The sequence below is a fragment of the Candida theae genome (genome assembly GCF_024610275.1).
Source record: "Candida theae strain CBS 12239 chromosome Unknown scaffold10, whole genome shotgun sequence".
Taxonomy (NCBI): Eukaryota; Fungi; Ascomycota; class Pichiomycetes; order Serinales; family Debaryomycetaceae; genus Lodderomyces; species Lodderomyces theae.
In genome coordinates this window covers 190,887-204,959 of record NW_026261365.1, presented here as the reverse complement: position 1 = coordinate 204,959, position 14,073 = coordinate 190,887, and the positions used below count along the sequence as shown (strand labels likewise).

The 14,073-nt window shown below is 39.4% G+C and overlaps 9 protein-coding genes across 9 annotated transcripts; 5 read left to right on the top strand and 4 right to left on the bottom strand. All coding sequences in view use genetic code 12, as the record gives it.

Moving 5' to 3' along the window:
• Window positions 1-742: 742 nt before the first annotated feature.
• Window positions 743-1,258, top strand: KGF57_001007 (uncharacterized protein; the record flags this gene model as incomplete). Its single annotated transcript, XM_051750169.1, has 2 exons — window positions 743-980; window positions 1,125-1,258. The coding sequence occupies 2 exons, from the start codon at window positions 743-745 to the stop codon at window positions 1,256-1,258; spliced, it is 372 nt and encodes a 123-aa protein (XP_051610522.1).
• Window positions 1,259-1,804: 546 nt separating this feature from the next.
• Window positions 1,805-2,894, top strand: RPS13 (40S ribosomal protein uS15; the record flags this gene model as incomplete). Its single annotated transcript, XM_051750168.1, has 2 exons — window positions 1,805-1,825; window positions 2,460-2,894. 2 exons carry the CDS (start codon window positions 1,805-1,807, stop codon window positions 2,892-2,894), a joined length of 456 nt encoding a protein of 151 aa, XP_051610521.1.
• A 249-nt stretch (window positions 2,895-3,143) lies between these two features.
• On the top strand, window positions 3,144-4,331 carry KGF57_001005 (TFIIH/NER complex subunit; the record flags this gene model as incomplete). Its single annotated transcript, XM_051750167.1, has 1 exon — window positions 3,144-4,331. One exon carries the CDS (start codon window positions 3,144-3,146, stop codon window positions 4,329-4,331), a length of 1,188 nt encoding a protein of 395 aa, XP_051610520.1.
• A 20-nt stretch (window positions 4,332-4,351) lies between these two features.
• On the bottom strand, window positions 4,352-4,783 carry KGF57_001004 (uncharacterized protein; the record flags this gene model as incomplete). Its single annotated transcript, XM_051750166.1, has 1 exon — window positions 4,352-4,783. One exon carries the CDS (start codon window positions 4,781-4,783, stop codon window positions 4,352-4,354), a length of 432 nt encoding a protein of 143 aa, XP_051610519.1.
• A 205-nt stretch (window positions 4,784-4,988) lies between these two features.
• FCA1 (cytosine deaminase) lies at window positions 4,989-5,453 on the bottom strand (the record flags this gene model as incomplete). The annotated part of the gene is made up of 2 exons (XM_051750165.1): window positions 4,989-5,353; window positions 5,426-5,453. The coding sequence occupies 2 exons, from the start codon at window positions 5,451-5,453 to the stop codon at window positions 4,989-4,991; spliced, it is 393 nt and encodes a 130-aa protein (XP_051610518.1).
• Window positions 5,454-6,090: 637 nt separating this feature from the next.
• On the bottom strand, window positions 6,091-10,263 carry VPS15 (ubiquitin-binding serine/threonine protein kinase; the record flags this gene model as incomplete). Its single annotated transcript, XM_051750164.1, has 1 exon — window positions 6,091-10,263. One exon carries the CDS (start codon window positions 10,261-10,263, stop codon window positions 6,091-6,093), a length of 4,173 nt encoding a protein of 1,390 aa, XP_051610517.1.
• Window positions 10,264-10,455: 192 nt separating this feature from the next.
• On the top strand, window positions 10,456-11,127 carry KGF57_001001 (uncharacterized protein; the record flags this gene model as incomplete). Its single annotated transcript, XM_051750163.1, has 1 exon — window positions 10,456-11,127. One exon carries the CDS (start codon window positions 10,456-10,458, stop codon window positions 11,125-11,127), a length of 672 nt encoding a protein of 223 aa, XP_051610516.1.
• A 241-nt stretch (window positions 11,128-11,368) lies between these two features.
• Window positions 11,369-11,749, top strand: KGF57_001000 (uncharacterized protein; the record flags this gene model as incomplete). Its single annotated transcript, XM_051750162.1, has 1 exon — window positions 11,369-11,749. One exon carries the CDS (start codon window positions 11,369-11,371, stop codon window positions 11,747-11,749), a length of 381 nt encoding a protein of 126 aa, XP_051610515.1.
• Window positions 11,750-11,840: 91 nt separating this feature from the next.
• Window positions 11,841-13,514, bottom strand: KGF57_000999 (uncharacterized protein; the record flags this gene model as incomplete). Its single annotated transcript, XM_051755526.1, has 1 exon — window positions 11,841-13,514. The coding sequence occupies one exon, from the start codon at window positions 13,512-13,514 to the stop codon at window positions 11,841-11,843; it is 1,674 nt and encodes a 557-aa protein (XP_051610514.1).
• Window positions 13,515-14,073: the final 559 nt, after the last annotated feature.

The following is a 14,073-nucleotide window of genomic DNA, read 5'->3' as shown; positions in this document are numbered from 1 at the left end:
TCAGGAAACTAGTTTTTGATGAGGTGTAAACTATATAAATGAGAAACGCAGCTAATTGCCTCTTTGTTTACCTTTCGAAGACCAGAAACTTGGAAAATAATCTTTGCAGGAAATAAAATTTGCTTTGTTTTGTTGCAGTTTTGAATCTCGTATCTTCTACTTTTAGTTCTGTCGCTGAACCCTTTTGCAAGAGGATTACAAAAATCTTTGTTTTACACAAAACCTTAAATTTTGTCGCATCGTTACACATTATGCAATGTTTAACCTGTTACAGGTCACCACTAATAGTGTTGCACTGTCTAAAATGGAGTTCAAATAGCTTAGAAGAGGACTGGCTGAGGTGCGTGATGACGAGCCCATTGAGGGTATTCACAAAGGATTCTTTTCTTCTTTTTCTTTAACTTTATTTTTTAAACTTTTTTTTTAGTCATAGGAATGTTGGACGAATGTAAGTACTTTGAAATTGCTTCTGCTTGAAAGTTTGTTGTTTATGTAAATGTGCTAGGTTATGTCTCTATTTATTGTGTTTTCTTGATTCTAGATTAATAATTAGATTTGCTTGTTTTGAGTAAGATTACCACAAGACAATTTTATTATATCACAAGCACTATATGGGTAAACACTCACAAATTAATGCGAATTTCTGTGTCGTGATAGAGCGGACTCATAATCTTGACTAAATCGACAGTGAAAATTATTAAATTTTAAATATTCTATTCATCTCGTGCTGGCGAAATCAACCATGAATGGTAAAACCAGTAAAGAACAGCAAATGGCACAGCAAGTTCAGAACAACAAAAAAAGTGAAGGAATAGAGTCAATCCCAGAAGGATTAGCATATGCAATGCATATGCCTTTTATAAAACAGGCAGTAACAAACAAAAGCCCAGATATCATTACTCAAAGATACTCACATCAAGTTACAATCAAATGGGATATACCAGCAGATTTAGAGGAAAAGATGCCTCTGGCTTCGAATAGTTCCGATGATGAAGGTTCAGTTTGATAATCTTGGAGTCTTGGATACGAAGGGTGATGAAGTACAAGGAAAAACAAACATGTCTAGTGACATGGAAAATTGAAACACACAGGAACCAATGTTGGACATTTGAGCTCAAATATAGAAGTTGAAGAAGGTGATGCAATTTACAATGAGTCAGTTTCATCTAATGATGAAGGAAATTCGAGATTTGATGGTGATGATAGCAAGTTTGTCAACAATACCGATTGGGATCCTGATCATCAAATCAGTGAGTAAAATCTTGATTTTGAATGTGGTGTAATAAAAACCTACATTTTTTAAGTTGAGAACTTTATTAACAAATTTAATGTGAAGATTAACTTGCATTTCAAACTAAGTAACAAACTATATAAAATTGTGCTGACCCAACTTCTTGTATAGCACTCTCTTGCAGCACAGGTCCCATTGCGATCCACACGTAACACACTTCTCTTCCACCTCCCAAACTATATAACCAACACTTCTGCTTGATGGCAGTTGGTAGCGGCAATACTATGGTAGATGCTGAGCAAAGTGCAATATTAAATGTACCTTATGTCGTGTGTCACCAAGACAGAGTTTACGACATTGATTTTTTTATCACTGAGGTCGTGTGTATTTGCTTAAAAAAAAATTTTTTCTCTCTCCCTCTCACTGTAACTCTCTCTTTGAAAGTGAAAAATTTTTCATCATCCCTATTGATTTTTCTTCCTCTTCTTCTTCTTCTTCTTCTTCTTCTTCTTCTTCTTCTTCTTCTTCTTTCATTATCATCACCACACATAAACAACTACAAAATCATTCATCATGGGTCGTATGCATTCATCTGTATGTGTGAATTACAACATTATATTCAAGTGGCTACTTCGTTTCGTAAGCTAGTTGAAAAAAGCACAGTACCATCAGATGTATTGTTGACAAACGACTCAAAAACCTTCTTTTCGCATCACCAGAGAGAATAGGAGGAAGAGGAGAGAGTGAAGAAAACAATGGTATTTCAAACACAGGAGTCTTGCCCAAAGTAAACGATTCACCTACGGTAGACTATACATACCTAGAATTGTTACTATATACGCTTTGAGTACTTGATAACCTGGACCTTGTTTTTTTTTTCGATCTCGTTTGACTTTAGGGTGGGAGTTATGGAGGGATAGGAGATGAAGTGGCAGAGTGATGGAGGGCATTTGGTGCTCCTGTCTTCTTTTCCTTTTTTTTGATTTCTTGTTCTTCTGTTTTTGGTTGGAGTTCTGAATCTAGGACATGTCGATAACGCATGCTCGACTACACCTTTGAGAGGAACACCCATTCACTGCCCCTCCTCCTGGGTCAACTCCTTTTTCGTTTGGCATCGATGCAGATTATTGTTTTTTTTCTTTCTTTCTTTCGTTGTGGTTTTTTTACTACTACTGCCTGCAGACTTTTCCCAAGAATATTTGTCATACTAACTTTCAATCTCTTATAGGGTAAAGGTATTTCCTCATCTGCCATTCCATACTCAAGGAACGCACCATCATGGTTCAAATTGTCAAGTGACGATGTCGTTGAACAAGTCATCAAGTATGCAAGAAAAGGTTTGACCCCATCATCAATCGGTGTCATTTTGAGAGACGCTCATGGTGTTTCCCAAACCAAGGTTGTCACTGGTAACAAGATTTTGAGAATTTTGAAATCAAACGGTTTGGCTCCAGAAATCCCAGAAGATTTGTACTTTTTGATCAAAAAGGCTGTCTCAGTTAGAAAACACTTGGAAAGAAACAGAAAGGATAAAGATTCCAAATTCAGATTGATTTTGATTGAATCCAGAATCCACAGATTGGCTAGATACTACAGAACCGTTGCTGTCTTGCCACCAAACTGGAAATACGAATCAGCTACTGCTTCTGCTTTGGTTGCTTAAGCGAAGTTTGAGCTCGTTTTCTTACCTTTTTTTTTTCAAATCCAACCCTTTTCTTCAGTTATATAATAGTAATATAAATGTACAATTTGTAATGGAGTTTCTTGCGTCAGTCTTGTAACTAGAAACACATCTCTGGTCATCCTCTCTCTCTCTGCAAAAACCCTCAAAAAAAAAAAAAAAGGAAAGTATGCAGTAGATCAAGAATCCCAAACGAAGAGTCAATTTCTTGTCCAAAACAGGTGTACCACAATGGATGCCATATCAGATAGGGTATTTTCAGAATCCTCGCTTGAGACAACAACGACTGTAGATGAACCGTCACTACTTACCGTCATACTAGACATATCGCCACGTGGATGGTACCAAATTCGAAACTCGATATCGTTACAAGATGTAGCCAAATCGCTACTTGTTTTCCTAAACGGTCACCTAGCAATAAACAATTCAAATCAAGTGGCATTCATTGCAAGTCTGCCATATACTTCCAAATTCTTGTATCCTCATCCTAGTAACTCCAAAACTTCCACGACACAATCCAAGACTGCGCCGGGCATGTATCGACAATTCAAAAATGTCGATGATGTGGTATTGCAAGAATTGAACCAATTTATTGTCGAGACTAGTGATCAAGCTGCTGCATCTGCTGCTACTTCAGCATCCTCCAGGAGACATTCGAGTATTACTGGCGCTATCAGTATGGCATTGACTTACACCTACCGAATGTCAATACTAGACCAATCGATAACGACAACCACGGCATCAGCAATCAGTACATCATCTGCAATGAGCAGTACAATGAAACGAACCGATGCCACATCGGGAAGTGCTGGTGGTGCTGGTCTTGGTGGAAATGGTGCATCTGCCGCATCTGCCTCTGCCACTGCTAATACTGCTGCTGGCCCCACTATTTCCACCTCAATAAAATCGCGAATCCTCATAGTGAGTGCCAACGACGGCGATGACACGATCAACTATATCCCATTAATGAATTGTATATTCACAGCTCAAAAACTAAAAGTCTCAATCGACGTTGCCAAATTAGGGTTCAAAAACTCCTCGTACCTACAACAAGCAAGTGATGCCACCAATGGCGTATACTTACATCTACAGAATCCACAAGCAATTATCCAAGTGTTGTCCACTGCCTTTTTTATTGAACCGAATTTGCGACCCTATGTCATATTACCAGCTAATACTCAAGTCAATTATAAAGCCAGTTGCTTCATTACTAAACAACCAGTCGATGTTGGGTTTGTGTGTTCTGTTTGTTTGTGTATAATGAGCCATGTGCCTGAAAGCGGCAAGTGTCCTGCGTGTCTGAGTGATTTTGATAAACGCAGTATTTATGAATTGACTAGAGAACCGCAAGTTGTGACCAAAAAGAAACGCAAATTGGATGGCCAAAGTGAAGCAGCAGCAAAAGTTGATGGCAGTTAGAGCCATGAGTGGATTTTGCGTCAAGGTGTAGATGCAATTCCATCCGATGTAATGTTGAATGGGAACGTTTCTGGATAATTGTGATGTTCAATCAAATGATCAGTTCGCAATTGTGAAGAATTAAATGTCATGTCACAAGTTTCGCAAAGACATCGTAGTAGTATACTAGCCTCATCAATTTCCTTACCTTCCCTCACTTTCGTGCCATGTAGTTTCGAGAATGGATTATGGTACTCATCGATATGTAGCTCCAATATATAACGAGAAGGGAAAATCTTGTCACAAGATAAGCATTGATATTCGTGGAATGTCAAGAAATGGTTCTGGAATCCAACGTAGCCGTAAATCATGGTGGAGCAATAGGGACATTGCGTTGGAGACGAGCTTGATGGTTGAGTTTGAGGTAGCCTGTCCTCCACTGCATAGTCCTCCTCGCGACTTCTTTTCCCCATTGATTAGAGATTAAGCTTGATTCAGTCGTACATAAAGAGTGAAAAGAAAGGAAAAAAAGAAAAAAAAAAAAAAGAGATTTACGTAGTGTCATATGAACCTTTACCATACCTACTGCAGACCAATGTCATTAAATGCACACGCCCGACTCCTCTACTGATCACATTGCATATAGATATACATTCACTATTTACAAAAATCTCCACCTCATAGTTCTTCACCGATATCCTCGTACCAACACTCAGGTTTCTCTTCAATGAACCGACGCAACAACGTCTTACACTCCTCATCATTCAAATTGATTACCTCAACCCCATGTTCCTTCAACAACGCCTCACCACCCATAAAAGTCTCATTCTCACCTACAACAACGCGCTTAATCCCATACAATATCATGGCTCCTGTACACATATTACACGGAGACAATGTAGTGTACATGGTGCAGTCCCGATACACCGACGCTGGTAATCTGCCGGCATTTTCCAAGACTGACATTTCACCATGTAAGATGGCTGATTGTTTCTGGACTCTTTGATTGTGGCCAAATGAAAGCAAGGTGCCGTCTGATTTGACTAGACAGCCTCCGATGGGGATGCCTCCTTCGTCGTAGGACTTTTTGGCTTGGTCGTATGCTATTTGCATACCTTTCTTGTCATTGAGTGAATGGGTCATTCTTTTGGAGAAGTTATTGGGGGGAGAAAGAGAAGGTTCTCTTTTTCTGATAGTTAGCGTAAATGATGTGAAGAGGGGGATCTCGAGTAGAAGAATGTCCTTTTCATCTTATTGTTATTTCGTGTCGCTCTTAATGCGCTTTTAATTTCTTTTTTCTTTTTTTCCCATTTTTTAAATTTTTGGTTTTCCATCACACCGGAGATGAATGCCCAATTGGGAAAGTGGTATTGCCGAATTTGAAAGTATTCTGTTTTGAGCACCTATTTGCAGCTGAGGTAGTGAGAGATGTGGCATTTGATGTAATGAATTGAAACCAATGGGCATACAGGGTATTCGCCCACTAGTATTTACTTTGATGGTTTCTAAGTATCGAACAATTCTTTTTACCCTGAAAACTGTGCAAAAACGAGAGGTATTTTGAAAAACAAGCTTTAATTATAGGGATTAAACTTAGGAAACATTCTAATCTCCTTAGGCAGAGTAAACCTTCTGTGACTACCAGGTCTTTCTCTGCTGTCGTCGTTCTCTTCGAAACATCAACTCATCTAGTTGCCAAAGAGTAAAGTTACACAAAGTTTATTACCAGGCGCTCTATTGGGAATGCGCTCACGTGACTACTAACTCCCCTCCCTCTATCTCACTTCACTTCTAAACTTAACTCGTCAATCATGTCTTGTATTCTTGCCTGGGACAAGTCAGAGTCAACTTCACTCAATTTACACTGGAATCTCAGTGAATCACCCATTTGCAAAACCCCTTTACATTCCAAAGAAGGTATATCAAACAACATCTCAAGATTCTTTGCAGTTGACTTCACATATATGGTTATTGACCGTTCCTTGAGGGCAACGTCGCCAAATTTAGCACGCGCTAAATCTATATTGCTTGAATTAATCAACCTCACTTCATCAATCTGATCGAGCACAAACTTATCATCGGAATCATCACCCACTGCCGGCTCCACCTGTACTTGCCATGACCTCAAAAGCAACTTGAACCGCAAATCCCATAGAGTGAGATAGCCACTTTGAGTACCAATGATGCACCAACTATCTTTGTTAGTTCCACTGGTGATAAAACTAGTGATTAGTCCAAATGATAATGGGTTCTGTAACGAGTATTGTTGTTTCATGGTGATCATATCGATTGCATGTACTTGCAGCTGATAATCAATGGCGTAAATCATATTGTCCAAAATCGTAACTAAAATTGCAAATGAATTCAACACCAGCTTGCGAATGAGTACCGGTGTCATAAACTTGACAATTTTTCGACTCTTGTTTCGAACAAATTCAATTCTGAAAATTCGTACAGAACCATCTCGACAAGCAATCACAACACAGTTTCTCAATTGACAAAATGCAATTGATGTAACTCGTGACTTCAACTCAATTGATTGATCCGAGGCATTCGACAATCGATTAATATCCTCCAATTTGGATTTTCCCCAAATTTTAACAACACCATTTTCGGACCCAGTTATAAAATAATCACCCATGGGAGACATGTCCAAGCAAGTATAAGCGTCTATCTCTTCACTTGTTCGACGTATGTTCAAGTTGAACAAGTTCAAACTCTCCAATCCAACTTGCAACTTGCCCTTGACAGCTTTTCCAAATTCGGCAAAATCATCGAGCGTAGGGGCAATAGTCAATGTATGCAAATAGTTCCATATGAAATGGTTTGAGCCGGCGTATGTATGTTTCACATGACATGTAATGACACGATCTTCGTCGACATGATAAGACTTGTGAAATAAAGTGGGGTCATTGATCCACAAAGTCTTGGCAAAAGTGTCCCGACTTGACTCCATTTCTCCAAACACATTGGCTTCGATCGTCTGTACGGAAGCTATGGCACGCTCCATATTAGGAAGTATCAATGTTTGATGCAGCTGCCTGGAATGGTCCAAACTTCTCAATGACACGGTATCTTCTGATTTCACCACAATTTTGTTATTTTTTAGCCCTGCTACTGATGTAACTGGTTCTGACTTGAAGACAACATCGAGGAAAACGTTTCTTGGGGTGAGATTAAATTGCTCAAATTGTATATGTTGCTGCTGCTGCTGCTGCTGCTGCTGCGGTTTGTGCTTTTGCAGCTTTTGATGGGGATTCCTTGAAATTCTACTGATTCGATAAATATAACTTCTCAAAACAAGAACCTTCCACAAGGACTTGTCATCCAACCCAATAGATTTGAGTTTGAGTAACCATTGCTTATCTTCTGAACTCAATGGTATATTTTCCTTATTTCTACCACTATTGTATGATACAACAGCAGTACTCAATTTCGGCATATACACCGACTTCCCCATATTTTGAGGAAACGACATAGCCGTAGAATTTCCTTTATTCGGCGTCAACGAAAACCCCTTTTCTTGCCAAAAGAGCGATTTGCTGGTGAATGCCAATGCCCAAGTCATTACTCCGTCATACACTTGTTTGCTCAATGGTCGAGTAAGACTAGGGTACAATGTATTCCAATTTATTTCAAAAACATCATAGCTTAAATACCCTTTGATTAGTGGATACAAAAAGCAATACCGATCCGCATCACTCAAGTTGCTACTGATCGATATTATCAAGTTGATTAATGATTGTCGTATCCATTCATTTGGATGTAATAGTAAATGAATTGAATTTGATAATAGTTCAGTGTAGATTTCCAAAGTGTTGAACTCTAATTTTGAGTTTATCAATTTTTGCAGAACAAACACATTAAAGATACGAAGAACCTTTAAAACAACAAATTGCTCACATTCATTGATGGATTGTAGAAGTAGTGGTAGGATATACTGTTCAAACGACAATGCTCCAATGTACGGGCCAATTTGCAAAACCGCTGATAGAAATGCTAACCGAAGCGTCGGATCAGAATCATTCAAATATGAAATCAAATGAGGGAGAATGATATCATTTGTTTTATCTCTGCCGAAAAATTGACACAAGGGTAGTATATTCTCAAGTAGACTAACCTTGACTGACGAGTGAGAATCAGTTAGGATACTCAATGTAATTTCCTTAAACTTTTGATCTAGTTGGTCCTTGGAAAGATGTATGGAGGTAACTGCCTTCATAACACTTTCGGGAAGCAAATTTGAAGAGTTTGAAGAGGTTGCTGTACTGCCAAGATGTCGCTGCTTCAATGCTTTCGACATGGACCAAAACTTTTTAGCAACCGTTGCAAGGTATGGCAAGCATATTGCAACGCAACCATTGATCAATTTTTGCGACTCCGAATCTATTTTCAACACCAACAAATTGTTCACTTTGGCTAACAAGTATTCGGGAAACACAAGAACATTGATTGGGGTCACATACGAACAGGATAGCATCAATGTCGTTATGGCATACAATGCAAGGCAAACCACCTTTGCCGACACGTGATCGAGTGAGTGGCGCACAGCAGATTCAACGAATTCGTCTAATATGGAACACAAGTACGGTAATGACCTGTCTAGCTTGGACTCATCGTTGATTTGCTCAGACAATGCTAGTATCAACAAACAGCATTTTCGCTTTGAATCAGGCAACTTCACCGTATTCAACAACGAAGTGACCAAGTTTATGATAACCAAAGAAGCATCACTGCCGTCTTCATTATTGACGTATTTCTTGGGCTGTATCCGGTAATTGTGAGGCATTGTGGGGAGGTTCATTTTCATGGGAAGAAGCAGCGACGATGGTTGTTGTACTTTATAAGTAAATCCCAAGGATTCGCTGATTCTGGCAAAGTTGTTGTAAATATGATCTATCTTCAAATCACTAGATGTAATGTGCTTATCATGCTTGGGAGCAAAATCCTCTTGATGAGTTACATTCTCCATAAACTCATACAAAAAGGTGTAAAAGAACTCAGGGAAGCAATTTCCTCTGAATTCCTGCAATAATTCACGAGCACTACTTCGTTCACTAGGATTCACTTTTAGTAGTCTCTGTATCAACTTGACAATGTGCGGATTAGGTATGCTTGAAAAATTAGGCTCATACTCATTCCTCATGTACTTGAACAATTGAGATAATGTGAAAACGGGTTCGCCATCACACCACAACTCGGCAATGACACACCCTAAACTGAACAAATCCATTTCATCTGTGACATTGTTTTTAAAATTAAAAGATCCATTGTCGTTGAAATTCAGAACAGTATTGTTGTTGTTGTTGCTGCTGCTATTTTGGCTATTGTAAAACCGTTCCGGGGCGAGATAACAAACTCTTCTGCCCGAACCATCATAATAGAATGAAAATTGATTCGGATTATCTTCCGGGATATACGTAGGTTTGGTTATATTTGCAAAATCAGAAATCAAGATCCAGTCCCATGATGTTACAAGTATATTCTCCAATCGTAAGTCTCCGTGGTGTACATTTAGTGAGTGCAATTCACAAACTGACTTCAACAACTGGAACGTGATGAACAATTTCTCCACCGGCTCCAAGAACGGGCGTAAAGATAGTCGATCATATAGATTTATTTTAGCCATTTCTCGAATCATATACCCAGCTCGATCAGTTTCAATTAGTTTATGCCACGTCAAAACACTCTTGAATGGATACAACACCGAGGATTCTTTGACTAGGTATTCTAGTACATCCTGAAGTTGCAAAGTGTATGATGGAGTCGATGGTTTGATCAAGAGCTTGATAATGACAAATTGACCCGTGGACTTGTCTATCGCTTTGATAGTTTTGAGAAACCTCGAATTGCTTAGTAGCTCCACGTATTGGTAGTTTTCCAATGCATCGACATACGATGATATAGCAATTGTGGGGGCTGAAGGCGCCAACAACGACAACTTCTGGCCCATGTTGGTTGGCAATTTTTGATGACTCCGTTTTTATTTTTTTGGGGGGGGGGGGAGAGATGGGGAATTGGAGAATGTATGGCTGGAAAAGAGTTAAAGTAGGCGCGATAAGATTGAGAGAGGAAAAATTGTTACTGCATCAAAAGCAAAGCGTTACAGTGCATACGCAACACGGGAATTCTTCTCCACTTTCAAATGGAGGACAGTAAAGGCAGTGATGACGAATTGAACATTAGTCCCGCTTTTCCCATAGATGACGTGAATACCGACCAAGAGGTAATACAATACCTCCAGGGTGTGCGGAGTGAAGCAAGCGCAATGAACCATATATTGTATCATGAGAGAGAGGACCATATAATCGTTCAAGATCATCATACTCCAATACATAGTGAGCCTACTGTAACAGATGTCAAATTTCACACTTGGTCAACTCAATTGATTCACAATTTCAAAGTGTTAAAAGAGAGAATACGGACTCAAGACCAAAACACTATTTCCTACGATACCATATACTCGCTCAAATGGAAGACTGCATTCAAAAACTCTCCTCCTGATATCAATTACTTTGTCTATGCGTTGGACAGAAAGCTATGTTTTGATATATTAGTAGAATTGACAAAGAGACTAAGCATCACAATGAAAGAGACTTTTGGCCAGTGGTTATGGAAAGTGTTTTTGAAGCTTGATAATATCTTGGAAGCTAGTGAGTGTGCAATATTACGAGACTTGGCCAAGACTGCAATAAAGTTGAAGTCGAAATTGGACGAAAGTACAACAGTCGCAAATTCAATCGCTGGTTATACTTTTGATATGATTATTGCAATTGTGGGGTTGTACTATGGACAATCTGATCTATTGCAAGGATGATATGGAGGGGCTGTCATGTAGATAGCGGGTAGCATCTTTATATACGGCTATGTAGAAGGGACTGGCATATGTACCGTAATAAAGTTGGGATCTGTTTGCGACATTGCCTCGTTTCCGACACTAAACCTTTCACGACATTGGAAAAATTTCATCCCACAACCGTCCAACTCCAAACTATCTCTTCCTCCACCTGTTAAACCCAATCATCACCTCACCACACCTCCCCTCCCACCCCATTACAATGGCTCCAAAGGCAAGACAAGACTTGGTTATTCCCTACGTTCACGTACCTGCAAAATCCAGAAAAGACGCAGGAAATGTTCTTTCGCAATCATTACCAATGGCCGCTATGTTTATGAGAAATAAGATGTTATCATGGGCATCGGTATTCTTGTCAATTCAATCATACTTGAATGAACCAATCAATAAACCAGCAGAAGAAGACCAGGGTCAACAGTCGCCAGCTTTGAGGATCGCGTTTGCCGTTATTGCGTTGATTACTTGTTACATGGATATTGTTTTCCCTAGTACTAATCCAACAGTAAAGAGGGCAGCCAAGATTGTGTCTGAGACTGCAACTGCCGTGACTACTGCTACTGCAGCAGCTGCTGCCAAGGCGTAAACCACCAAAGCATTCGTTACATGATTCAAGAGATATGGAATATCTCATGCTACTAATTTTCAGGTCCGAACATTTGTATGATCTTTAGTATTTACACATTAATTATTACACTTTCTATTCCAATATATGATGCAGCAAGGGTTTTCGACCCATGGTCCCACCGTAAATCACTCAACCCTATAGCAGACTCTTTGGTTTCACCTTCAGGAGGAATGCTTGGCGTGTAGATAGCAACACATCGTACAAAGCTCTTGTCTTCACCTTTATGACTTTTTACATTCACATCCCAAATTGAAACTTTTCCAAAATCGTCACCCACTGCTAGTAGTTTCCCATTTGGCGATAATACACTGTTGAATAGTAATACGTCTTTTGAAACATTATGGCGAACTTCAGGTGAAAAATTCTCAGCATTCTTGAACAATTCTGAGCTCTTGAGATTGTCACCAGTCTCCGCATCCCACATATTCAAAATACCTTCCATTGAAAGCGACGCCAATATACTCCTATCGGTATCGGGTATCCAATGTAGTCCAATGATAGGTGAAGCGTGTAGCTTCAATGCTTGATTCCTCTCAGTTTTGACATTCAAATCCAAAGATGTATGAGCAGCTGAGCTGGTCCATACCTTGATCTCATAATCAAAGTCGGAGCAAGTGACCAAGAGCTTGGAAAACTCATTAAGTTTCATCAATGAAATGTGATTTTGATGCCCGGGTAAGCTTCCTATTGCTCGTACTTCATAGCTATTTACACCAACGTACGGTTGTGTGATGTCGTAAATCTTGATTCCTTGTGTTGCAGTAGTTAAAGCAAATTTGTCCTCACTTAGCCAACATGCAGTCTGCACAGCGTCGCCGTTAGCATCAATAGTAGCATTGGTAGTAGCGACATCATTCAGTTCTTCAGTTTGGATTTGTCGTATCAACGATAGGGTGACTCCATCCCAAACTGTTGTATTATTGGCACTGTCAATGGTTATAACAAATTTCCCCAGCTTGCTCCATAAAATATTTGTAATCAACGATTGCTTAATCTCACTTTCTGCACTGATATCCTCAAATACAGTATTTGCGATATTCCGAAGTTTACCATCGGGTGACCATGCGCGTATTTCACTAAACGCACCGGCTGTAAGTAGCAAATTGCCCAATGGAGACCATGATACAATATTAATCTCATTTTTAGCATTCAATAAATCAGGGTGGCTCACTTCCACCGACTCCACAAATTTTCCATCTCCTATTGCATTTATGATTACGCTTCCATTAGATTTCCCATATGCAAGCACTTCACTAGTAGGATGCCAATCGCAGGATAAACTGGATGAAAAGTGTAGTTCTGTCGAAAGTTCTTTAGTTTCTGTGTTGACATTATATGCCACTCCATTATCAATATCCATTTCATCCTCTTTTCTGTTACCATTCTCTTCTGCTTCTGATTTTAACTGAAACCTCTTGTTATTTTTGGTCTTGGAGAAATTAGAATCACTCAAATTGGTTATTTCTTGCTGCACAAGTGCTCCCAATAAAGTATAATCACTATCGTCTTTGGCATCGGATTCCGCTATAGTATATAGTATCCCCTTCTGTACTAAATCTACTAAACATCCAGGCTCTATCCTGTTGATTATATCCTCATTCTCTTGATGTTCGTACTTCAGACACTGTGACTGCCGATCAAAGGTGAATGCAGACAAATCATACCCTGTTTCTTGAAAATATCGCCATATTAGATAGTTCAATTCTGCGCTTGTTAGTGGCATGTCGTCGTGTGTTAATAGTCTTGAATGAATGTATGAATATATTGGCTGTAGTAAGGGTCTAGTTGTTGATGGTTTCAATTTTTTTTTTTTTAGTTAAATTTTTCTGTCGAGCGAGAGACAGAGACAGAGAGAGACAGAGACAGAGACAGAGACACAGCCAGCCAACTAACACTGTCACCAAATACAACATCACACATAGGCACAACGGGGATTGTGTTCAGTACATACCATGCACATGGCCATATAGTAGACCCGGTTGTAGGATAGTGGGTGCCAGTTCTTGACTTTAAGTGTATATCTAATGTGAGAATTGGAAAGGTTTGTGTAGCGTCCTCTTTCAGCCGCTGAACGTCTTTGATATCCTTTGTCGATGAAGCTTATACCAGTCCTTCTATATATGTAAAGTCTCTCTTACATCACTTTCTGATGTGGCTATTGCTGTTTGTTACCAGAGATTAATTCTTATGTTCACACTTTTAAAAAGTTCTTTCTGTGAAACTCCCTTACTTTGTCGAGAGAGAGAGAGAGAGAGAGAGGGAGAGGGAGAGAGAGACAGATC